Source organism: Littorina saxatilis, linkage group LG7 (genome assembly GCF_037325665.1).
Source record: "Littorina saxatilis isolate snail1 linkage group LG7, US_GU_Lsax_2.0, whole genome shotgun sequence".
NCBI classification, from domain to species: Eukaryota; Metazoa; Mollusca; class Gastropoda; order Littorinimorpha; family Littorinidae; genus Littorina; species Littorina saxatilis.
In genome coordinates this window covers 36,175,083-36,201,720 of record NC_090251.1, presented here as the reverse complement: position 1 = coordinate 36,201,720, position 26,638 = coordinate 36,175,083, and the positions used below count along the sequence as shown (strand labels likewise).

The window sequence follows — 26,638 nt, the reverse complement described above, 5'->3', positions numbered from 1 at the left end:
CACACCCATATCTTCACAATATACTTTTGGAAACCCCCCCCATAAAATGAACTGATCCGCCCCTGGGTTAAGATTTTGTAACAAGATTAAAATTACCAATTGTAATAGAATCTGAGTTTTAATGAGCCTTCTGCCTTTTACCTTTAATGTGAAGTTTTTAAAGAGATGGCCGACAACAAAACAGAGAATAAAATTGATAATGTATTCGGTCTTATCCTGGGTTCTCGAGACAAGAAACATCAACAGCCAACCAACCAGCCTCTAACACAATGTCTTACTTTTACATTTTCACACACACACACAGTCCACTGTTCTTAAAAATACTTTATTATAGATACATTGGGATGACAATGTTTCAATGAGGCAAAGGACATTTTCTACAATCAGCTTCCGGACAAATAAGCTGATATCATTCAGACCTGTATCTTTCCCAACCAACAATACAAAACATTATATAAAATAAAAGTTATCTCTTCCAAGAATTGTATCATAATCCTTTTAGTTACACATCATAAGTAGCACATCTATATGAAAACAAAATATCCCTCATATTCTACCTCTCTTTTGCTCTGATTTTAAAGTTAGTGCTGTTAACTTGAAATTTCTACTACTTAACTTATAAAATACTTGAAAATAACTAGAAGGAAATACTTTCATGTCAATAGTTGGGAAGAAAAACTATCTATTTTGTGCTTCATATGCGTAACCTATTTTTAATGTTGCTGTGTCATTTACCGAAACACGTTTTAATGAAATACGTATGGAAAGCTTTACCAAAGAAAAAGAATGAAAATAATTATACCTAACTAAAGACTTTCTTTCTTTATTTGGTGTTTAACGTCGTTTTCAACCACGAAGGTTATATCGCGACCGGGAAAGGGGGAAGATGGGATAGAGCCACTTGTCAATTGTTTCTTGTTCACAAAAGCACTAACAATATGTATATTACCTTACTGGGAGAATGCAAGTTTCCAGTACAAAGGACTTAACATTTCTTACATACTGCTTGACTAAAATTAATACAAACATTGACTATATTTTACACAAGAAACACTTAACAAGGGTAAAAGGTGAAACAGAATCCGTTAGTCTTTCTTTTTCTTTATTTGGTGTTTAACGTCGTTTTCAACCACGAAGGTTATATCGCGACGGGGAAAGGGGGGAGATGGGATAGAGCCACTTGTTAATTGTTTCTTGTTCGCCTCTTACGACATGCTGGGGAGCATCGGGTAAATTCTTTCTCGTCCCAATATGGGACACCCCCAAATCCCGCGGGGGGGTACAAAGGACTTATCTTAACATTTCTTACCTACTGCTTGACAAAAATCTTTACAAAAATTGACTATATTCTATACAAGAAACACTTAACAAGGCTAAAAGGAGAAACAGAATCCGTTAGTCGCCTCTTACGACATGCTGGGGAGCATCGGGTAAATTCTTTCTCGTCCCAACCAATATGGGACTCCCCCTAACCCGCGGGGGGTACTAAAGACTTTGTCGAAACACCAGTGTGCTAATGGCAAAAAAACAGAGGAAGTGTGGAGAGAATATGTATTGAGCATATTTCACGATTAACTGAAAACCGAACTTCGGATGACAATGACTAAACCAAATGAGCGAAATGAACAGGTAATCACAATACTGTTCTACCTAACGAACACTCATTAGCAGACACTGTGATTAAAATCCCTAAAGAAGCCAGAAATAAAACCACAACGCCTACAAACAAAAGAATATATATCATATATAAATATCAAAAAGGTGCAAAACAAAATCAGCAACACACTGTTTGATCCCAATCATCACTACCAACTGCATGTGCCACAAGGAAAATCCAAAACATACATCATCGTATTGAACTTGTTTTCATATAAAAACAAATAATCAGTTACTAGTCCCCGTCTGTCAGCAAAGCATGATATTTCAGACTAAGCCAGGATTTCAGTACGAATTAAGTCCTTTGGCAAAACAAAGTCAAAATGAAGCCTTAAAAAAAATGTGACTGAATATTTTGTTTACTGTGTACAATGTTACAGAAGATCTCAAAATAAAAATAAAAATGCACAAAAAAGCATATCTTTTTCAAAGCAGGTACCAGTAAATTAGAAATTCTGAAAGTCTTTTTCAAAAATCAGTATCCCTCATAACCTCAAGCACCCATTCAAAGTGGCAAGAAATAAGTCATATATAAACAGGTTTCAAAGCATTCAACAGTTTCTTTTTAAATTTTCTGTTCAAAATAACATTGCACATTACGCCAAAGAAAATTTCAACTTGAAAACTTTCAGAAAAGGCATCACAAGGAATTGACTCTGATTGGTGGTTTTGTGCATTCAGCCTTTCCACGGGAAAAGAATGTTTTACACAGTTTGGTTCTGTTTCATTACCCTGAAGTTAAATACGTTTACACAGATCAACAGCATAAATAAAAGCATTTTTGTTGTTGTTGTTGTTGTATCTCAAATAAAGTTTCTACCTAGAAGACCAGTGTGATGAACCAAGACGATTTCCTTCTTTTTCTGAGCACAGTCTAGGGCTCCCACTAAAAAAAAAAAGAAAGATTCACTGAAATTCTGGTGAGGTCTAGACAAATTTGGAAATAAATGTATCACACAAATCCCAGCACATGTATAGCTTTGTCATGTCTTACTTTACTAAAACATCTGATAATTCACGAAAAATTAGAGCCCTGACTGTTAGATGGTATGCGCAGTCTCTTAATTCAGATAGCCAAAGCCTCAACGGAAACACTCTATGTACAATGAAGAAGATTTTCAAAATTAACTCGGTCAGGGTTTTCATTGGCCGAGTAAAAGCTACTGCCCATTAAAAACACTGATGCAAACATTGCCACGGTTAAACCAAGCGATCAGTAGCATCACAGTGAAAATTAAGCTCTGATGCGCAGCATGTTGTGTGTGACTGTTCAGTTGGCAGCCAAGCACTTGTTTCAGCAGAGATTGTTCTGATGTGTGTATTTTCAGAAGAAAAGGCATCATATCGAGCCAACACTGCACATTATGCATACTGATCGCTTTCCTAAACAGCCAGTGGTAATGTTTGCCTCAGTTTCTAAGGGATGCAACCTTACCACAGCTCACAGAAACCTTGGCAGAGTTCTTTCTGGACATCATCTATTCCAGTGAGAAGTATCTCATATCAACAACATGACTAGTTACAAGGTAAAAGAAAAAGAAAACTGATTCAACCAAGAAGAAAACCAAAGGAACATAAAATAATGTCAAACAAAATGAACTCAACAGTAAACATGGGGAGACGAAGCCTCTAAAAATGGAGTATATATCAAATATCACTTTTTCAACACAGAAAAACAAACTAATACAAATGAATGTATCAATGATTCAATTGCTTGCAATGCGCTATGATTTGCACCATATAAGAACCCTTATGATTAGTATTATTAAAGTTGACTGCTATCCAAAAATGTTATCTCTCCTTCTTGGTTAAAGGAAAATTTACCAAATGAAACCAAACTCATGATTTACATAAATTTGTTTTCACAAAAAATACTACAAGGCCAATGTTTATTTAAAACAATAACAAGAAAAAAAGGGAGAGGATAAATGTAACAGCTTGAAGTGTTAAAGAAAAAAAACACCAAAAAAACATGGCACACAGTAGTAGTTGTTTTTTTGATATAAAACAATTTTTCCACACCTTTTTTTCTGACAGAAACATGCATACCTGCTACATAGTTTCTGATGATTTTGATAATAAAAGTGGGCACAAGATACCTTCTGGGCAGAACGAAAATTACACAGAAGCAATCAAGCACCTACAGTAGACACATTTAACTTTACAAAACAATCAGGGTTCCCACTGAAGAAAAGCAAACATCCCTGATGAATTCTGAAACAAATTTGACAATTACATTCCAAAATGGTGCAATCTGATACAAGTGTGTGCACATTTCTAGGATCCTCATATTTACAATTCTCAAAAATGTGTGGACAAGTGGGAGCCCTGAATAAGATCAACTGTATTATGTTAGCATTGTTGTTTCTGATGTTCTGCGGTCTCCACACAACTACATTATGCTTCAAAAAACCTAAACAGTAAAAAGAAGACCAGTAAAAAAGAAAAATAACAGAAATGAAGACAGAAGTTGCTATGACCTGTGCAAGTGCGATAGCATTTAATGCTGACATAAATGTATTTGGCTTGTGAATCTACATGGGTGACAAAAATTCAAGACAGGAGTATTTATTACCACATAAAACAAGGGGCCAGGTTTCAACAAACATTTACAAAAACAAACGGGGCTTGCTTTTTTCCAAACAAACAAAATCCAAACATTTTCGTGTGTGGATATCCAATGATGATTTGAAACAAAATAAAACACACTTCATCTCAAAACGAAGTGTACGTCAACAAATAAATCAAATATGAACAAGAGGGCATAAAAGGTGGGAGACAGTATGTGATGTACAAATGTACTTCTTTGTACAGAAAAAGGCCACCAAATCTGTACCTAATGGAATCTCATTTTTAGTGATTTAAACAAAAATCATGGACGAATTCTGTTATGTGGACAGGGTGATAATTTTCATCTCGGCAAAAACATCTGTGTACATTTCTACCTTACAAAACACAAAAACAGTAATAAAAAAAACCTTCTCAGATGATTGTTCTGCATTGACGACTTGTCATAAAGAAACGTGAAAAGACCCTGCTTTGGAAATCTTCCTTAGAATATCGAGGACACCTGGAAGGAGAAGCCTGTGAATAATAAAACAACAAAAAAAGAGTCAAGAAAAGATTTCAAATATAACCACAATATACTCTTAAGAAAGCCAACACGAGCTTAACTCCAAAACCACTTTCAGAGACATTTGAAAGTGTCCCATGTCTTATGTAAAAACAAAATGACTGAGAGAAAAAAGCCTGGAAACAAAGAAAAAAAAGACAGACACATTTTGGCTAAGCCATTTTTCATTTTTTCTAAAAACAAGTTTCAAACACTCATTTTGTGTTGAGGCTTTCTGGATTCCTGGTAGTGTTGTTGTTATTGTTGCTGATATTTGTTTTGGAGGTGGAACTACCATTTGCACTAAGCCATTTATAATGTCTTTTCCCAACAAAATTTTCAAACACTCTTTCTGTTTTGACACTTTTTTGATTCTTTGTTATTGTTCTTCTTGTTGCAGATACTTGAGATAGAGGTGGTATCGCCATTTTGGCTAAGCCATTTATAATGTCTTTTCACACAAAAAACACTTTTAAATTTAACACTCATTCAGTGTTCACATTTTTTGGATTCCTGATAGTGATGTTGTTCTTGTTCTTGTCGCTGATACCTGTATTAGAGGTGGTATCGCAATTTTGGCTAAGCCATTTATAATGTCTTTTCATGAAAAAACCCATTTTTAACACTCATTCAGTGTTGACACTTTTTGGATTCCTGATAGTATTCTTGTTGTTGTCGCTGATATTGGTGTTGGCGGTCTTATATCACCATCAGGCGAACTAACGATGTTCTGATCTGCAAGCAGGTTCTCTCAGTGGCAGATTCTCTCTGTCATCTCTCTCTGCAGAAAAAAAAGAAAAAGTGAATTGCATGTTTTTATCAAAATTGCAAACTTATGATATTTTCCAACAGTTCTGTGAGGAAAATTATCAAGAGACTGCATTTTAAGACTGCTTTTGTACAAATGCATAAACACATGACTCATGCACCGACTTGTCAACAAATACAATCACTCCCTGTCTTCCATTCATGCACACACACACACTGGAACGAGAGCACAATACATGCTCAGCTGCTTGCACTTGAAGGCTGAGCCAGGGTACGCGAGGTGTCTGTGCTTCTGCTGCAATTGATTATTAAACTGCTCTGGCAACAGTCAAACATCGCTTGCACACATTCTCAAGTATTTTTTGACAAAAGGCCTAAATATTGTGCTAATCATCAAGCAGGTATATATTCATGTTCGTTACTACAGTAAACACCTTAGATGTTTCATAAGAATATGAACAAAGAACAGTTGCCCCCAGTAATATTGAATTGTGAGAAGCCTCACTGTGCAGGCCGTTCACATTCAGTTTCTATGGTTCTAAGGTAATGCTTGACCTGAGCATTGCCTCTTGACTTAAGCATTGCCTTAGCGTGACTTCGTAATCAGATTCAAACAAACAAACCCTACCTGACATACGACACGCCAAAGTCAAACAATTTCAATATTCACATCAGCATTTACACAACTATCCCATCATCCCCCATCCCCTGCATAGGAAATATGAATGAAAATTTTCACTATACACCTCAGCATACACGCATCAATATAATAAGTATCCCATTTTTCCAACATCCCCTATATTTTCTTAGACCTATTGCAGGATCTCTACTCACGAGAGGCTCCAGCTCTGACTTGTTGATCAAGTTGTACTCGGTGACGAAGTAGTAGAAGTGTTTGTAGCAGGTGTTGATATGAGCCTCCTGAAATGAGCAAACAGTCTTCAGTTCATTGTGAGTTTCCGGCCGACACTGACACATTTACAGTACAACGGAACCCCCCTTTAAGATCCCCCAATGTAAGACTTCCTCCTTTTTGAGACCCTTTTTTCTCAGATGTTCTGTTCTTAACCCCTTCATTGCCCACCCCGTATGTAATACGTGGTCATTTTCGGTTTGTCCTACGCCCATAACCGTATCTCGAACGTGGTATTTGTGTCAACAACATTTCAGGACATTTCTGAAAACTAAATGGGAGGTAACCACTGTCCAAGTACTTGTAGGGGTTCTAAACACAGTTCTTTCCCATAGACCGTTCGGATAAGTTACTACCACGTGTTGAAAACTGTGTTAGAAATGTAGAACCGATCTATAGCATTCACAATGGCGGCCGAAAGTCGGACCTCAACTCGTAGACCTGTTTTCAAGCGATACAGTGTTCTGGAAGCTCTACAAGAAGTGATTTATGGATTACCACACAGAAGAATACTTTTATGGGCTGTAATGTGAGTACCTGATGTTTGACACCAGTTTTAGCAGTGTTTTGTGTGGTTTTACGTGCTGCAATGTGTGTGTGTGTAAGTCCGGAAACTGTAATTTTTGAAAAAAATGGTCATTATATCAATTTTTACTATAACAATCACAAACAAAGTCCAATGATCATGTCATCCTATAATAGCCAAGGGTATAAGCAAAACACATGCCAAAGATCTAAGAGATATCTCAATAAATGATCGAGCAGTGAACAGATTAGTGAACCTACCGAAGAAAGCAAAATTTTGCCCTGGCACACAGCAAAACCAAAATGCTGTTATACTGTGGCAGTGAAGGGGTTAAAGGCTGTCATACTCGTAGCGTTCATTAATTAATTCCTATTGTTTACACTTGCCAATAATGTTATAAAACTGTACCTAAGGGGATATAATAACGATTGGCTGTAGCTTTCGAACACAGAAAAAATTATTTAAGTATTGCAAAGTGGTGTTGATAGTGTCGAATGTAAACAGAACAATCTCAAACGCCATCTTTGGTTTACGAAACGTCACGAAGTGACATCAACGGTCTAAAAATAGCCCAAGTCCTGGAGAACTGTTGCTAAACAATGCAATAAAGAATTAATTATTTCTCGTAATCGGTAAGGACTTCAAACCTAAAACTTTGCAGGAAGCTTAATTTATACATCCCCGCAACGATGGGAAAAGCCCTGGAAGTAATTAAACTAATTAAATAGGACTATGTCAGCCTTTAACCTCTGTAACTGTACCTCCACTACAAGATTCCCTCCATTTTCTTACATTTTTGAAGGTCGTAAAAGGGGGGTTCCACTGTAATCAAATTACATGCGTGTCAATTTAACCTATCTCCCTTTCAAAACTGGGTCGTATGTCATAGTTTCATTCAACATTTTTCACTTTCCATTCATATTTTTCTATTTTTAGGGTTTCCGTGACAGCGCAGAACTTATTGCTCGGCAGGAATTATAACTAGGTCAAAGTTATCGCCTATTAGGCAATATCAAGCTAGATCAGCTCACTAGAATAACAGAGTCAAAGAAGGTAGGTCATGGGATGTTACCCAATCATACACCTGGAATCCTCCGACATGTCGGAATAGCAATAGATAACTCTCTACATGCTTTGCCCGAGGCCTATTTTTGAGGACAAGGAATTTTCCGCCAATGACAAAGAGAACAGTAAAGCATTCTGAAAATCTGCAAAAAAGAAGAGAATGCAGCATTTACTAACTCAAACCAAACAACAAACTCACACAAATTAACTCAGCGTGTGTGATGTCAAATAAAGTAACCACCTCGGGCAAAAGAAATACATACCGCTCCCATGGCGACCAGTTTGTCAAAGTGGTGGATGTAGACGTGTACAAAGACACGGAAAAGTCGCTTGAGGATCTTCTTCACCACAGCTACATAGTTCTTCGGAAAAGGCGAACCTTGAACAATAAAGAAATCAAAACTCAACGAGTGATTGTAAACATGTACTAGCATCTTACCAAAATTTGAGCACATAGACTTCCAGCAAACTGTAGTTAGCCTAAGATGTACTGAGTGGAACACTTGCACACTTAAACCCTTGGGAAGTTGCTTTCTTGCACACAAGAAATAATTATAACAAACTACAGCTGTTTCCACATTCAATTTATATTGCCAACAGGGATAGAGACACTGTCTTTCCAGCAATCTGAAAGTGAAACTGCTCATTTGGTTCTCACTTTCGTTTTATTTTGCATCAATATTTTAACAACTGCTATTCTTATACCCAAAACGTTCTATCGAGTAGGAGACTGCTATCTAATTCGTACGAGCCAAAATCAAATTCAGGATTTCTTTCTCTGACATCACCAACTCTGCCCCAAAAACATTTTTGTATAGAACGTTTGAATGTAATATCTAGGGAAATAATGTTGCAGTTGAGTAAAAAAAATATCGCAATATATTTTTTGCTAGGCTTATATGTCCTCTGCAGTTGACTACATGCGATTAGAAAAATACAAATACAGGATGAAAGTTGCTTGTGCAATTAGAAAGTGCTTCTTATTCTTGCAAGGAGCCAGCAGGCTAGTTCCACTTATTGTTCTTGGTTATTCTTGGAGCGATTCATTCCCTTTGTCGTTAGACCCAGCCATTAGCACTCTGCCTCGCTCTCTTATGATTCTCTCTTTCCTACAAGTTCTCACCAATCTGAACGGGGAAAAGGTTTTCATCGTTGATCTGTGATTCCACCCACTCCATCAGGAGACCAATGTACTGCGGAGCCGGCAGGGCCGTGGGCTTTTTGTAGTTGACGCCATCGCACCAGTGATATTCATACCTGCACACAAGGGTTTCAGTCAACACATATAAGCAGAGGAAATTACAGACAGGCAGAAATTGTCATTCACATATATTCCTCGCTTGCTTCTTTATCTCCAGAGCAGAGTCAATTACCAGAATGTAATAAAAAAAAATTTTTTTGTAAATTTACACTGCATTTTTTTTTCTCCACTGCTTCACAAAAATTGTGTTAAAATTTTCTCTTTGATAACTGCAAATGAATAAAGTGTTATTTAGAATAAATAAAGTTTAGATTTGTGTGAGTGCGCTCAGCTCGCTCTCTCGTGCAGTCGGTCCCTTCTGCGGGATGGGTTACACCTTGGAGTAGCGTGTTCGGCGGATGGGTCGGGCTGCACGTGAGAGGGGTCCTGTATTGTGTGGCAGTTGTGTGTGTAGCGCCTATTGAGTAAAATATTCCTACGCCTAGATATGTGATTGTTAGCTTTTGTATTCAGTGTAGTCAGTCAGCTTTTGTACACCGGCGCGGAAAAAAACCCAGCAAAAAACAACCTGTAATTACATTTTGAATGGGTATTCTGGTTCTTTGCTTACTATTTTCCAGCCTTTTCCACTTCTTCACTTACTAACCATCTTCATACATGACACACTTACCATAGTAAAAGCCTCATCACACCATAAGACAGGACCAAAAACCATAAGAAATTGTAGTTCGAGAGATGCCATTTTTGAGCGTCTGTGACTCACAAGCATTTCAGTTATCTCCCTTGTTATATTAGACAGTTGAAACTAGAAGTGATCCATTTGAGAATCATGCGGAACGCAGATCCGAAAAGGAAAGCAAACGGACTCGCAGAAACGTAATTTTAATGCGATTTTGGTGGTGTTTGGTCCTGTCTTATGGTGTGAAGAGGCTTTTACTATGATAAGTGTGTGATAGAGGTTGACATGTATTAAATAATGTGATTTTGAGGGGGAAAAAAGTAAGACTTACGTGCAAATCGTAAGGGTTGACATGTATGTATCTTCAGATCATTAGCTGTAAGATGGTATTACTTTGATCTCATTCAGTAAAGAAAATATCACAGAGATGTCTAGCCAAGCAATGTCCTGTAATATGATGATTTGGGCAACATAAAATCCCACTCACCTGGGACCCCCACACATTGTAGGGCAGGACTGTTCTGTGCAGTTCTCGCATACTGTGCCGTACAGGAGGTTGATACGATTGAAAAAGTCCACAACTGAAATACAAACATAAATCAATACTCATTTCAAGGCTGCATCAACATGTAATTTACAACATGGCAAACGGAAATCATTATTTTCAGCGAACGTGGTGACATAAGGGGTGGGACATGGATACGCTCTCTGAGTCTCCACATAAAATTGACCCGTGTCTGCCCTGATTGAAACCCGGGACCCAAAGGAAGTATACTCTTACTATGTCTTAGTGCATGTACAATTCTGGGCAGACATGAGGTGCTGTGCTGCATCCATACGAAGAAACATATATTTATAATTCAAATAATTTCATTTTACACAGAGAGCTTAGATAACTATTGACAATAAACTCTACTGACCGTGGACAGCGACCCAGTCGTTAGCATCCTCTCCTGGAGGCAGCTTGACCACTTCCTTCAGGTCAATACCGGAGTTCAAAGAAGCATTGGCCTGCTTGTGAAGACTGTACTTCAGTGTGCCTCTGTCAAAGCGTTTCTTGGGTCGAAACGTCTGTAATTCAAACAGAAAGAAAGAAACATAGGCCAGTGTCAAAATCTGCCTTTTTCACTTAAGTTTAAGTTTACTTTAGTTTAAGTTTAACCATTTAAAAAATAGTAAAATCAAAATTAAACAAAAACAACACACATAATTTAAACAAAAAGGGACAAATACAGAATTTGCACATTCTTAGTTTACGTACCTAATTTTTTTTCAAGAAAGGAAAGCAAATGATTACGAAAATCAATCTGTCTCTTTGTTATATGACTTTGTTAGAATTATCGGACGGTCGACCGGACAGGCGTCAGACCAATGCCTCAGATTTCTTCTTGTCGTTCGCTGATGCCTCAGATTTAAAAAGCATATGCCAATGATCGAAGACCAAGGCTGAGAAATTAAGGCGATAATGTGAATCGTGATATAATATTAGAGAGCAAAAAGTTTCTTTCTATCATTCCTTGACCCACCCTGTCTTTCATTCCGACTCAGTGTTAGAACTTTTTTTTTTACCCTTCAACAAAATTATTCTTTATTAAAAAGCACAATATTCAGTTATGCAGACTTCACAAGAAAAGTTGCTCTTCTCCAACATCCAGGGTTACATCATACACTGATACAGTAAGCATGATTTACAGTCAATAAAACACCACATATGCCTGTGTAGGTAACTGTAATAGTAAATTAAAAAAAACATACTTCAATAAAACTAAATAAATAATAAAGGAACCCACCTACCAACCCTAATTTGTTGAGCCTAGTCAACAGAATATTTTTCGGGGGGGGGGGGGGGGGGGGGTTGTCTTTATACCCAACAGTGTCAAGACAAAATGCACACTCATTCAATCACTACCACTGTACCACTACCAGTACCAAAGAATAACTTCAGTTCAAGTTCAATAACGCACTGAATACATAACTTTGCAAGGTCAGTCAATGTTTGTCAACAAAACAAGTATCCAAAAAATAACTGAAACAAAGAGCAACGCACTCAACAACTGACTTCCTTGTTTTGGCTCCAGTGTGCATGAGTCAGTAACAAATCAATGAGGAAAACTGACCCCGATTAGCAACTTCTGATTCATTTTCTTTGTGCAAAATCTGATAATTACTATCATCAGGTTTAATACATCAATTATTCTGAATAAAAAATGTGTTATTACTAAGCATAAAGTACAATGACATTATCTTGAAACAAGGTTATTCGATCTGCCCCCGCCAGCATCGAAAAAGTTATCATGTGGTCAAAGGAAACAAAATGTGTCATTCCGTCTGTGCAGAAATCCGGAAGAAGTCCTTCTCCTTGGGTGTTGGCTGCTCTGTATAAAACTTGCCTTGTCGAAAGAAACAACAGTCGAAAAAGCTACGTACACACATACTTTACAATTATACTCTGACGAGTCGCCCAGTTATCAATTGGTATACAAACCTTATCTTTTTCAAAAAAGTTCTTGAAGGCTGCTCTGCCTCTGGCTGCTGCCATCTTGGATCTTCCCAAAATGACAAACACAGAAAATTAGAAAATTAGTTTCGTAAAAACAACCCACATAAAAATCGAGTATTTGATGGTACTAAACTGAATTCATTTAACAGAAGATCAATAAAAAGTTAAATGATTAAAGCAAAAAGATAATGATATATGAATCCAAATAACAAACATTCCCACACAAGTACGAAACAGTTCTGAAAAAATTTGGTATTACTTTGACTCTGTATGAATTTTGCGTGGGCTTAGTTCTGGGCACAGAAATTAATCAGGCACAAAATGACGATGTGAGGAGTATTCTGGCATAAGTCGAGTCAAGGTAACTGTATTAACTTCTATTAATCTTGCGTGTTATACAAATCCATTCAAATCTTTTAGCTCCTGTAAACTACTGGAGACGAAAACGACACGTACAGTTGAAAAATGCGTCTGCTCGACCACAACACACCCGACAGCTGTTGCATGTGCACCAGTTGCGGAGTCTCTCTGTCTGTTTCTGTGTCTGTAACGCAACTGTGCTATCGTGTGACAAAGCATGTAGTCGGAAATATTTCTGGTTTGTTGTGCTTTTCAAGTTTTACTATGAAGCTGTTTGCCTGAATCGTTGCCTGAATGTACAACTACAAATTCGTATTCCAAAATGTAGACCGACCAATGTAGACAGTGGTCCCTAAGTGTTTTACTTGTAGTATTATAATATTAAACTATGACCATACCTGGGCATGGTTATTGGTAAGCAGAGGGTTTGAGGAAAGAGGCAGTCTGCGTTTTGGGGCTATTTATAGCATGATTTAGATTTTGGGTTTTGAATATCATGCTGCTTCAGGGAGACAACTGCAGAAAACAGACGCAGGTCGTTTTCAGAGGCAGGTAGTTTTCAGTCACGGTCAAGCTTGAAAGCAGGTAAATGCAGTTCATGTTGGTATCTTTCTATGCTGTTTGATCATTACTCTGCCTACACATAAAGACAAAACCTGTCAGAAATCACTGAAGATGTATTTCTAAGGCTTATTTTTGGGGTTAACTGAGTTTACAGCCAGTCAACCTGCAAAACTTGCATGAACTTCCAAGTTCAAAGCAAATATCTCAAATTTACAGCTTTCTAGAAAGTTTGAATCTATTAATTGATACGTTGCTCTGTAATATTAATTCCATTTTCTGCACACACATGCAGTTGCTTTCATCGTGCTTTCAAAACAAGGCAACTACAAATTACTGATAGTTCAGTTCTATCAACCTGTATAGATTTGTAAGACTCTCCATTTTTAAGACATTATGATTTTGAAGCGTTTTTGTTCCCGCATAATAGTGGGTTTTTTGGTCACTTACAGGCAGGTAGCCCTGAGAATGTTGGAAACTATAGTATATCTAGCCTGTATCTTCATATGAAAGGGTTTAGAGATTGTGTGGTATCCTCTTGGGTTTTGCTTTGATCGAGGTCTTAGAGATGGGTTTCATTGTAATTGCCTTATTCACTTCCATTAGCTTGCCTTGAAAATGTTCAAAGGTAAAAAGCAGGCCGAAATTAAGATAATTTGATGTGAACACTTGGACTTGTAGTTGTACGTCTGAGCGAATAACGAAGAAGAAGAAGGACTAATTGTTGTTGTTTTTTGCTCATAAGCAGCTTAAACCTTGAGAATGTTTAAGGTAATTTAAAGCCAGGTATAATTTATCTAACAAAATCAAGTCTTTCATGTGAAACTGACAGGGTAGAGTGATCACATGGCAACCTTGTTCTTGTATGGTCTTGAACAGGGGTTCGACTGTCATGGAGTTTTTATTTCTCACGCATTAGCAGCATATGTTATGGCCTTGAAGGTGTTGAAGGTACTGATCAGCCATCCGAAAAGTATCGGGCCTATCATGTGAAAGGCGTCGGTGATTATATGTTATGGTTTTTAATATTTTTTTTATGTACCCAGGTTCCACTGTTAATGTTATCGATTTTGTTCCCACTTTGATATAAGCAGCTTGCCTTGAGAACGTTCAGAATCAATCAATCAATCAACATGAGGCTTATATCGCGCGTATTCCATGGGTACAGTTCTAAGCGCAAGGATTTATTTTTTATGTTTTTTAATTTTTATTTTATGCAATTGATATCGCGCACATATTCAAGGCGCAGGGATTTATTCATGCCGTGTGAGATGGAATTTTTTTACACAATTCATCACGCATTCACATCGGCCAGCAGATCGCAGCCATTTCGGCGCTTATCCTACTTTTCACGGCCTATTATTCCAAGTCACACGGGTATTTTGGTGGACATTTTTATCCATGTCCATACGTATACAATTTTGCCAGGAAAAACCCTTTTGTCAATCGTGGGATCTTTAACGTGCACACCCCAATGTAGTGTACACGAAGGGACCTCGGTTTTTCGTCTCATCCGAAAGACTAGCACTTGAACCCACCACCTAGGTTAGGAAAGGGGGGAGAAAATTGCTAACGCCCTGACCCAGGGTCGAACTCGCAACCTCTCACTTCCGAGCGCAAGTGCGTTACCACTCGGCCACCCAGTCCGGCAACAGACCCATCTTTTCATGTGAAACTGATAGGTTTTACTGTAGTGTTTTGTTAATAAAAAAAAAATGGTAGGTTGTTGAAACGTTAAATTTATGAAAAAACAAATTAAACAGAATGATAAAATAATTAAATGTTCTAATAACCTTCCATTTTTGTTTTTTGACTCTAAATTTTGGGATGTTAGCAATCTATCTGTTTTTGAAGTCCTGTGTGTTGTTGTTGGGTGTTGTGTTTTTGTTGGAGGGGGGGGGGGGGGGGGCTTAAAAGAAGGATTTCACTGTAATTTAGGGTCAGTGGACTTTTTACTTATAAGCAGGTAGCTTTGAGAATGTTGAAGGTGGTCTCGAGCCAGGTAAAAGCAAGGTATAGATCTTGGCTATCTTTTCATGGGAAATGAAAGGGTGTAGTGACTGTATGATGGCCTGGGGTTATGTGAATGAATTATGAGGACGCTGTTTGATAGCCTGCCAGTGACACTAATTAGTATTTAATGATATCCCATTGATCCTCATGGCTTCTGGCATCTAGCTGATAAGAGGCTAGATAATTCACTAGTGTCAGTTCAAAGCCTTGTTATTAAATCTGAAAATATGGCTGTTCCAGGTGTAGTACTGAAATATTTGTTGAAAATGATTAAATGTCGCAAAATATTGTAACAGTATTACACTTGGTACAGTTTTTTCAATGTTTGGGAACTTGACTTGTTACAGTGGCTTAGTACATGTCTGTATACGTAGAGGTTACATGCCGAGTCTCAGTGATTATTAAAAATAATGGTCGAAGTTAGCGGATCATGAAAAATGCGAGCTTCAGCGAGCTTTTTCATGACCGCGAACTGAGACCATTATTTTTAATAATCACTGAGACGAGGTGTGTAACCTCTTTATTCCTCCTTTCTTCAGTTATTCCAAAAAAACAGGAGTTTTTGTGCGAAAGTTTGATCGAATCCGAATCACTCAACCAGTCAACCTGCGCAGGCGATCGATTAATGCGCGGTTGTATAGTTCCGTGCAAATCATTCCATTCTGTTAACACTTCTTTTCAGTTTCCCTGTTTTGGACTAAAATCAAGTACACAGATATGCTGTTATTCTGCTGTGGCGGTAAAGGCAGATATTGTGTGTTCTGTTTATGTTTTAGTATCGCTTAGTAAATGTTCTTTGGTCAAATGGGACTAGCAGACGAACTTTTGCACCCGTGTTCCAACGTTAATTACTGTATGAAGTTCAGTTTTCTGGGGAAAATAGTGTATGAAACCGCTTTATGTTGTTTAAATTGATGAGATGTGTGCATTTGGTTGCGTGTGATCTGTTTATAAAATGAAATATTGTTGAAAACTGACCGTCGGATTGCAGTCAGTGTTGTCGAAGAAACTGCGTTAAAAGAAGGGGAACTACTCTTGTCGCCAGAGTATGAGTTACTTGCCTTGGGAATTTGCTTGTGATGAACGGTTTGTGCACGGCAGATCTAGATTCAGAAAACAACCGAACTCATGGATTTTATATGGAGATTCATGTGTTCAGGCCTGTAGTTGTTAATTTAAATGCGGTATGTTTGTATTGTTTGCTCCAGAGATGTATACTTCGTACGTATAGAGCGTTCGGAACTTTTCAGTCGCAAAAGTAGTACCGAAACAGAACAGCTTCTCAACCCATTGCACTATCGAGGATTCAGGCTGTTGCTGGCTCGTTATTTGTTTGGTTGCTGGGTCATTATCGAAAAATAACTAGCTCTACAAGTTTACAGAGGTAAAGAAGCAGAGGGGGGAATAAATGTATATAAATGGTGTTTAAAGAATTTGAAGGTGACATGTTTTGTTATTTTTTATTTTATTTTATGTTTTGTTTTCTTGTTACTTTAAAAGCTTCTTGTCTAACTTTCCTTGGTCCCAGACTGAGTGTTGAAAAAGAGGCACACATTGACATTTTATCGTGATAAGATTGAAAATGTTTAAGCAAATTGAGCTTTGATTTCTTCTTGTCGTTCGCTGTTAGATCGTCAGTCCGGACTGCAGGGCGAAACGTGCTGTCCTCTCCAAGTGAAAATTTGATTTAACAAAACTATTAGGTAATCGAAAAATGTAGTCACTAGAGCATGACTCAATACCACAGTGAGAAATACAAAGTGCCTTTTGCCATGAGAGTTGTGCGCGTCAATTCACAATTTTTCAATTTTCTGAACTGATATGCAAGAGAGATAACAAACTCCTTCAATTAAATTCATGTCAGTCATTTATAGGTTTTTCGCTGTGGGTATGTTTTGCTGATGTTGGGGGAAGCAGTTTACATGGAGGTCAACCATTAGCATTAGCTTGAGGCAAGCAGACTGCATGTGCTATTGATTTTTCTTCCCTTCCCCACTCCCAGTCACAGATGTGTGCAGGCTCAAGATGATGACAATTATCCTACAGGCAAATGAAAAGGAGTATTTTTAAAGGTACAGGTGCATGAGTCCTTCCTGTGTAGACTCATGAATCACTGTACATCTGTCCAGGCTTGTGCATGGGCTAAGAGCATCCTTCCACTTAAGCTTCTTCTTCTGCGTTCGTGGGCTAAAACTCCCACGAACACGAGTGGATTTTTACGTGTATGACCGTTTTTACCCCGCCATTTAGGCAGCCATACGCCGCTTTCTGAGGAAGCATGCTGGGTATTTATGTGTTTCTATAACCCACCGAACTCTGACATGGATTACAGGATCTTTTCCGTGCGCACTTGGTCTTGTGCTTGCGTGTGCACACGAAGGGGGATAAGCCACTAAGCAGGTCTGCACATAAGTTGACCTGGGAGATCGGAAAAATCTCTACCCTTAATCCACCAGGCGGCCGCGGCCGGGATTCGAACTCACGACCTTCCGATTAAGAGGCCGACGTCTTGCCACAGCGCCCGTCCTTCCACTTGAGCAAAAGTCAACAGCCTGGCTGTTACTTTTCTGTATAATATACAGAGAGGACAATTCTGTTGGATTGAAGGTAAATGTCTTCTCGTGTAGAACATTTTGTAAATAACAGTAGATTGATCCAGGCTCTTATAGAGGGGGTACGTACTGCATCCTTCCACTTGGACACATACACAAGATCTGCACCCAGGCTGCTTTTTTTCCCCTTCTTTGCGAAATAGGGACTTTTTTTGTTCGATTGCTTTTTGCTCATTAACTGACACCTGCCATAATTATGTCAATGTGCAAAATCAACTCAGCACAAACCAATTATTTCATTAATTATTAATTAAATTCTGTTTTTCTTTCTCTATTTTTTACCCGGACGCATGTGGTTTTTTTATTAGCTGTAACTCGTGTATATGAGCTGTGTCCCCTGGATGTCCGAAAGTCTACAAAATTAAGTTTGAATTTTATTTTTATTTAAAAGTTCCAAAGGTCATAAGGAAAAAGTAGGGTTGGTCGGAAAACCAGAAACATGCACTGACATTTTGTTATTTTTGTATGCCTTATAGCACGTGTAACAGCCTTGACAGATCTGTGATGGTTTACTCTGGAAGGGTACTGTACCTTTAAGCAGCCATCAACAGTTTATTTGGGCTGTCACAGAGAACATTATCTCTGTGGTTTTGTGCAGGTAGACTTATAGGCTGTGTGAAACATTGTGTATGTGCGTAGTTTTTTAGCTGTCACTATTGACTATCAGTGGAAGGTAATATTTCATGGGAGAGTGGCAGGTGTTGCTTGTGTGAAATTTGACAGTTTGAGAGAAGACATTGTTTTGAGGTGTTTGTTGGTCCGGCCTGTCCTAAGGGCTTCATGTCAGCTAGGTTTGTGTGCTGTGACTTTTTGTGTTTTGTGCATTGTTCAGGCTCGTACCTGTGATGGGTTTGTTTTGTACTTGTTCACGTTTATTGTGGCATTTTGGTGTGTCTTATTTACATTCTGTGTATTGAGGGAGAGATACAGCTTTTGTGTGTGTTATATGTGTGTACATTATTATGCGTGTGTGTTGGTATACATGTGTGATTGCATAAATAAATGAATAGTTTTTATGTGAAAGATTTGTAATTTCCTTATGTAATCCTTCAAATCTGGGGTGTCTTATTGTGCTGTTATTGCATTTTTACTGGTTGTATCAAGCCTGAATCTAAGTTTTAAGCAAGTATTGAAACATTTAGTCAATCTGTCAGCCTGAAACCCGGCCTGCTTGTTTTTGCTTTCATTTCAGTGTTAAAAAACAAACAATTGTAAACCTGATATCACACAACCATGTAGTATTCTCTGTTTTAGTCTCACTGCTGCCTATTTAGCCTAACCAGTATTTGCAAAACAATGTTACCAGATTTACGTACATATACCATTCGTTGTCCAAGTTAATTAAATGTGCATGTTGGTTTAGTATTGATGACAGCCTTTTTGGAGACAGCTTAGTCATGGATCATATTCATAATCTATTGGTTTATGTGTGTGTGTGCAGTAATTGTTAGAGCCAGATACATTGAAGCCTCTTTGAACAATTCCCTGACCCTCGTAAATGTTAGCTTAATCATGGTGGTAAAAGTACATTAATACTGCACATATTCAGAAAAAGTACTTTTATTTAAGTGCTTTTGTTGCTGACACTAAGAGGTCTTGCTAGTATTTTTCTCTGGTTTGACTGCAATGTTCTGTTCCATAACAAATCACATATGAGTCTCTGTGATACATTGTTCTACTTTGTGTCATAACTGCACACAAAATATGTAAATAAACACAGTTTTATAGTATATGCACATCACTATAGACCCCCCGTGGGTTTGGGGGAAGAATTTACCCGATGCTCCCCAGCATGTCGTAAGAGGGGACTAACGGATTCTGTTTCTCCTTTTACCTTTGTTAAGTGTTTCTTGTATAGAATATAGTCAATTTTTGTAAAGATTTTAGTCAAGCAGTATGTAAGAAATGTTAAGTCCTTTGTACTGGAAACTTGCATTCTCCCAGTAAGGTAATATATTGTACTACGTTGCAAGCCCCTGGAGCAAATTTTTGATTAGTGCTTTTGTGAACAAGAAACAATTGACAAGTGGCTCTATCCCATCTCCCCCCTTTCCCCGTCGCGATATAACCTTCGTGGTTGAAAACGACGTTAAACACCAAATAAAGAAAACAAGTAAAGAACATCACTATAGTTATATGCGCATCACAAGATGATGGTGACAACTTTCTGTGCTAAAAAAAAAGGAGTGAGGAGAAATGCATCACTGTTTGTATGCATTACGAACTTGTTTATCTCATTTTGTTTTGCCTCAGGGGCAGTATAGTGGTGTCATAGATGCTGGAGGATAACAGCATGTTTTAACAGTAGAACTCCTCATTAACCCCAAAGTTTACCCCTCTCACCTGCCACTTTTTTAAGATCCCAATTTTGCACTTTCCTCCCTTTTTAAGACCTGTCTTTTTACATTTAGTTAAGTTTTGACTAAATGTTTTAACATTGAGGGGGAATCGAGACGAGGGTCGTGGTGTGTGTGTGTGTCCGTCTGTCTGTCTGTCTGTGTGTGTGTGTGTAGAGCGATTCAGACTAAACTACTGGACCGATCTTTATGAAATTTGACACGAGAGTTCCTGGGAATTATATCCCCGGACCGTTTTTTCTTTTTTTCGATAAATACCTTTGATGACGTCATATCCGGCTTTTCGTGAAAGTTGAGGCGGCACTGTCACGCTCTCATTTTTCAACCAAGTTGGTTGATATTTTGGTCAAGTAATCTTCGGCGAAGCCCGGACTTTGGTACATGTATTGCATTTCAGCTTGGAGGCTTAAAATTTAATTAATGAGTTTGCTCATTAAAGTTGTCATTAAAATCGATTTTTCGCAAACAGATTTAAAATTGATTGCATCGTATTCTTCATCACATTCTGAATCTGAAAATATATACATATGTCATGTTTACTCTTAAAATGTGATCACAATTAACAAAAATAGATTAATTAGTCTTACGATTAAAATTTCAGAAATCGACCCAAAAATGATTTCATCTTATTCTTTATCATTTCCTGATTCCAAAAACATATGGAGATGATAGGTTGTATTCAAAACAAGCTCAGAAAGTTAACAAGAATACAGAAAAGCGCGCTTCCCTGCTTAGCACAATACGCTACCGCGCTAATCTGGCGTGTCAATATCACTACGTTTTGCACGTGGGAGGTGAGCGATTTCCTTCACGCGGGGATTGACGAAGCTGTACTGTCTTGGTGAAAAAATACAGTGCGTTCAGTTTCATTCCGTGAGTTCGACAGCTTGACTAAATGTAGTAATTTCGCCTTATGCGACTTGTTTAGATGTTGTGTTCCTAACATCTGTAAATTTGTCTCCCTGGCAACCCTCTCACCCTCCCTCTTCTAAAACTTGATTTTTTTTTTTTTCAAGGAGGGTTCCACTGTATTTTATAATTGGTTGAATCACACTTTGTGCTTGAAAGCCATAGCACAGATGAAGTTGTTTCCCACCTTCACAATCATAGCTCACGGTATAAGTTCATGTGTAGTGAACATAGCATTAGCGAAAGCAATGGCAAATTACTCGTAATCTCACATGGAACTCTATCATGAACGGACAGCAATAATATGCCATTGCACATGTCGTAGCTTAATTGTTCTTTGAAGCTAATCTTAAGGATAATGTTAGATACTTGCAGGAAGACTTAGTGTTCTCCTGTAGTAATGTATTATAAGCTGTAAATCCAAACTCCACCAGCTGTTCAGCATGAGCATTAGGGGGAAAAAATGTTTGTTTCTGATAAGGCAAAGAAAAAATCAGGTGGGCCTGTAACATTTAAGAAAAGAATGTTGATTAAAGAATTGTTCGGTTTCTTTTTAGCCAGAAACGTGGCTTTGTATTGGCCGGAACTCTTGCAAGCTGGATGTCAGAGAAGAGTAGCTTTTATTTTCAAGTCTGCAAAGGGTCCCAAAAAATACTAAGGTCAGAAAAAGAGAAAACGCAGAATTTTTGGAGGCACTATCCCCATTTCCATTTTTATGTATGCTTGGTAAAAAGCAGCAGTTCTTGTGTTGTTTTTTCTGTCTTCGTGAAGAATTTAATCTGGCTTTGGTCAGCGAAAAAACACATGCTGGTGTATAGAAGTTATTGATCTCTGCCTGGTGTCTGCATACCTCTGTTTCTCTGAATCTCCTAGCACCCACTACCCCGCTACCCCACCCCCTCCTCTTGTCTGTGTTCTCCCCCTTGTCTGTGTTTTCTTCCTTCGACTCATCTCCTGCTGCTGCGTGGCAGTCATTAAAGGAAGGCACATAAGATTCGTTATACAGCATGCGTGTACATACACACATTTTCTCATCAGAGGAAATAAGTCCGCTGATAGGGAGAAAGCAATCTTCATACTTTCATAGGCAGGTTGTGTCAGTAATAAAGTCTAATCCAGAGATCTGTGGTTATGTACAGGTGCTTAAACGTCTGTACATTTTAAATCTTGCTGGGCTTATCAGTTATTTGTGAATCTTTTAAACCTTTCATAAGAACGTTTTTGCAATTGAGGTTGATTCTGCATGTTGTTGTTCAGTCTTCGGACCAGTTAATGTATTTCATCTTCTTATAAAAGAATAAAATGCAGTGTGCAGGCAGCACAGTTTATTTTTGTTCTTATATAAGGTGTTTATTTCTGTATTTGTTGTTAAAATAGACAGATATAGCAATAACTACTGTACCTGTTGATGTGAAATAAACCAGTGACTTGAATTGATTCTGAACTCTCGAGATTTGGGGCATCATCAGAGCAAGTCTGTGTTTTTCCCCCTTGAAATAATTCATCTTAGAGCACTGTGCAAGTATCAGTGTTATGGGGGTTTGACCAATAGAATTTCTTTAATCAAATAGCCCTTTTTGGGGTGGTAAATTGTGTGTGTTTTGTCTTACAGAAAATCTTTGCAAATGAGACGTTTGATCTTAAACTGGATGTAGAGTACTGTCAAACTAATCAAAATGTTTACATTACATACTTTGTCTTTTTACAGGTCTCCAATAACAGCCACTATGGAGGAAGTAGAAACGACAGCAGCAGAGGTGTCCAAGCTGACCATTCACCAGCACAAGGCACCCGACTCGCTGCCAGTAGGATCCCACAAACTGGACTTCGGCAGCGCCGCTGAAGAAACGGACGGCGCCAGCGTTGATTACGACAGTTTTGATGAGCAGAGTTATGATCGGCCGGCGGAGAGATGGGCGCCCCTGGGGGCAGCGGTCAGCCCCACACCATCTTCTGCTGAACCATGGTCTGTTGTAGTCCTGTGTTGTATGACAGAGTGGTACAATGGAATCTCTAATACACACACATACATTTTTAATACTCTGCTTTCTCACATTATTGAGGTCTTAAAAGGGGTAGGGTGGTTCCACTGTACCAGTGTGCCTGTACTGCCGGGTCCTTCCAATCAGATAACACTTCTCAGTAAAGGACAACTTTATATTGTCAGTCTTCTTCTTCTGCGTTCGTGGGCTGAAACTCCCACCTACACTCGTGTTTTTTGCACGAGTGGAATTTTACGTCTATGACCGTTTTTTACCCCGCCATTTAGGCAGCCATACGCCGTTTTCGGAGGAAGCATGCTGGGTATTTTTGTGTTTCTATAACCCACCGAACTCTGACATGGATTACAGGATCTTTTTCGTGCGCACTTGGTCTTGTGCTTGCGTGTACACATGGGGGTGTTCGGACACCGAGGAGAGTCTGCACACAAAGTTGACTCTGAGAAATAAATCTCTCGCCGAACGTGGGGACGAACTCACGCTGACAGCGTATTGTCAGTTAATGTCCCATTAATGTTACCTAAGTATCAAACATCTGTCATGTAGGGAAACTTTGGACTAGTCCTTACAAGACATGCTTCTTTGTGAAAGTTGGGTTAGGTGCAAATCAAATTGTCAAGACGTCCAAAACAAATAGAATAAAAAAACATAAGTAAAAGGACAGCAGACCAACATTGTTTCTGCATTTGAGCAGAATTGATCAAAATTCAGCTTTGACTTTCGTTGGAGATGGAAGTTTTTTGTTGATTCTAATGCTTCTGATTGTCTCAGCTGCTCTGAGACTGGTTCCACACGCTATTGTTGTCTCGATTTAGAGCAATCATGTCCCGATGTATCGATTGAACATTGGATTTTTCTTCTTTGAGCCATGTGACTTCAGAGTCCGACTAAAATGCATATAAAGGTGGCTGACCAATACTACAAAGAAAGGCATACTTGTTAATGTTCAATCGTAATAAATACAAGAAGTTCCAACTAAAATGGATTGATTCATATACATTACGAGCTTTATAAGTTAGATTTGTATTTTTGACCAAAATTTGACATTTGACACAGTTCTCCAGTAATTTTTTAGTCACCTCGGACAATTTTAACATGTTTTATAATTGTTTCTTTTCTATGTCTAGCCCCCATACTGAAGTGGACAGACTGCTTCACATGGAAGAAGAGCAGGAACAGCTGAACTCCTCTCTGCTGGCGCTGACAACACACTTTGCCCAAGTGCAGTTCAGACTCAAACAGATTGTGAGCGCCGAGCCTGATGACCGTGAGGTGAGACACCTGTGATGTGGTGGTGTATATTTGTGTGTGTTGATTTAACACTGCACATGCCTTGTATTACAGTGTGATTAGTTGAGGTCTGGATCAGCAGTTTTAAAAAGCCTTTGTGCAAGTGTGTGTATGCCTGTTTGTTTGTGTGTGTGTGTGTGTTTTTGTGTGCGTGTGTGCGTGCGCGAGTTCAAAGTAAAACATTTGTAATGCTACATCTTCCACAGTTGGAGTCTCAAACAGGGACGGTGTCAGATTGCCTGATGATCTTGCACAGTCACTTTGTCATTTAAGATTTTGCATTCACAAACCGAAAGAGAAACAAAGAAAAAGAAGTAAAATTTAATATAAAAAAACTGGCATGTCGTGATGGAATATACACCACTTAGGATTGAAAGGTCCACCCTTTGGAGTGCTATATTGTATGATATACCATATGGATGAGCATGCTAATGACTGAAACAAAGAATATAACACAGCTAAACATTACCCAGGTACCTCTCTCAGTGAAAAGTATTGTAAAATGTGATTGTTCAAACAATCATTTTAGTAAAAGTCAGACCTTGCGTCCAAGTAGAAGTGCAACTGAAAGTCATTTTTGTTTTGGTTAGAAGCCTATCTAATGTGTGTGTATGTATGTATGTTACAGATTCTTCTGAAAGAGTTGGAGGACTTTGCCTTCAAAGGAATCCCTGATGTTCGTGGCTGTCACACGCAGGATGCTCAGATGCTGCAAGAAATGGTATGTGTTTCTGTTTGTTTATCTCAGAATAAGCCTTTGCACTTGTTTGTGTTAACAAGTGGGTTGTGTGTGTGTGTGTGTGTGTGTGTGTGTGTGTGTGTGTGTGTGTGTGAGAGAAGAGCATTGCACATTGCTTTTTTTGTTGTTGCATTCAGATGCAGTAAAAGCATGTGTGAGAGAGAGTAGGGTTGTCAAAGCTCTTCACCTATTTGCTATTGACTGTTTACCAAGAGTCTATAATTTGAAGCTCAGTAGTCAGTGTTTTTTTCTTCCCTCAGAGTGACAAAGAGCATGAAGACAAGTTAAACGAACAGAGGGAGAAGCAACGTGAACTGATCGAACAACTCAAGTCACAACTTGAAGACCTGGAGACTTACGCATATGAGGTAAGCAGTTCTGCGGTACAATGGTACCTGTGATGAAAGGACACCCTTGGGACCAGCCCCAAAGAGTCCCTATATTGCAGGTGTCCTTCCATGACCCATTCCATTGGGTCAGAATGATAAACAAAGGGACATCAAAAGGTCATGTCTTGGGCGGGGTTCTCATTTCTAGTTTAATTGTGGATGTTGTGTGTGTGTGTGTATGTGTGTGTTTATTTTTGTATGTGTGTAGAGTATTATAATTTGAAAAGTAAATCTGGATATTGAAAAAACGGAAAGAGTGCTGCAAAACAGGGCTTTACCCTTGATGAAATATGGTGAAATATATGTTTTATGACCTACCAATTCCAGGTATTTGTTTTCTTTCTGTCTTTGTCAGTACTTGTAAATTTGCCTGCATTTGTTGGACATACTTGAACTGCTTGTAATGTTTTGATGGACATCATACTGCTTCTGTTTTAGATTTTATTATGAGGCAGCTGTTCATTTGTTTGAGTCATTCATTTGTTTGAGTCTGTGTCATGTATTATGCCATGGTATTTTTGTTGCGTAATGTGGCAGTTATGAATTTATTTGAGTTGCTATCATGCATGATGCGTTTTGATTTTCAGTCTGGAAACGCAGAAGAACTGCCAACCAGCAAGGTGATGGAGAAACAGAAGGTAATGCTGGAAGAACTGCATCACAAACTTGACCTTAACCTTGACAACTTCGACAAGCTGAACGCCGAGGAGCTGAAAGAGATTGTGGATCGTGCTGTTGGGTCGGTGAGTGAGCGCAATAAAACAGGCATGAGATTTTCCCACCACTTGGTGGATTGCGGTCATTTAAAAAGATCCGGAGATCAGTCTTCAGATCCCCAGATTGTGTGATCTGGCATCATTTATCCCAAAAAAATATTGGGGAATGCATGCATTTAAATGTTTTATTTGTTATTGCATTTTCGTAATCTCATAATCGTGAAAGCATGAGATCCAGTTAATTTGAGCAAGTTTCTCTTTTTGTGAATGAG

The 26,638-nt window shown here is 38.4% G+C and overlaps 2 protein-coding genes across 2 annotated transcripts in view; one reads left to right on the top strand and one right to left on the bottom strand.

Moving 5' to 3' along the window:
• Positions 1-309: 309 nt before the first annotated feature.
• Positions 310-12,472, bottom strand: LOC138971327 (MOB kinase activator 3B-like). The gene is made up of 7 exons (XM_070344047.1): positions 12,406-12,472; positions 10,841-10,991; positions 10,408-10,501; positions 9,164-9,297; positions 8,304-8,419; positions 6,371-6,457; positions 310-5,549 (listed from the first exon to the last, which is right to left on the bottom strand). The coding sequence occupies exons 1-7, from the start codon at positions 12,457-12,459 to the stop codon at positions 5,520-5,522; spliced, it is 666 nt and encodes a 221-aa protein (XP_070200148.1). The 5' UTR covers positions 12,460-12,472; the 3' UTR covers positions 310-5,519.
• A 220-nt stretch (positions 12,473-12,692) lies between these two features.
• Positions 12,693-26,638, top strand: part of LOC138971326 (RUN domain-containing protein 1-like) — a 37,518-nt gene continuing 23,572 nt past the window's right edge. The window contains exons 1-6 of the mRNA XM_070344046.1: positions 12,693-12,781; positions 22,941-23,198; positions 24,360-24,504; positions 25,151-25,243; positions 25,522-25,629; positions 26,238-26,393. Coding sequence (XP_070200147.1) covers positions 22,960-23,198; positions 24,360-24,504; positions 25,151-25,243; positions 25,522-25,629; positions 26,238-26,393 — 741 coding nt within the window. The 5' untranslated portion in view covers positions 12,693-12,781; positions 22,941-22,959. The remainder of the gene's footprint in view (positions 12,782-22,940; positions 23,199-24,359; positions 24,505-25,150; positions 25,244-25,521; positions 25,630-26,237; positions 26,394-26,638) is intronic.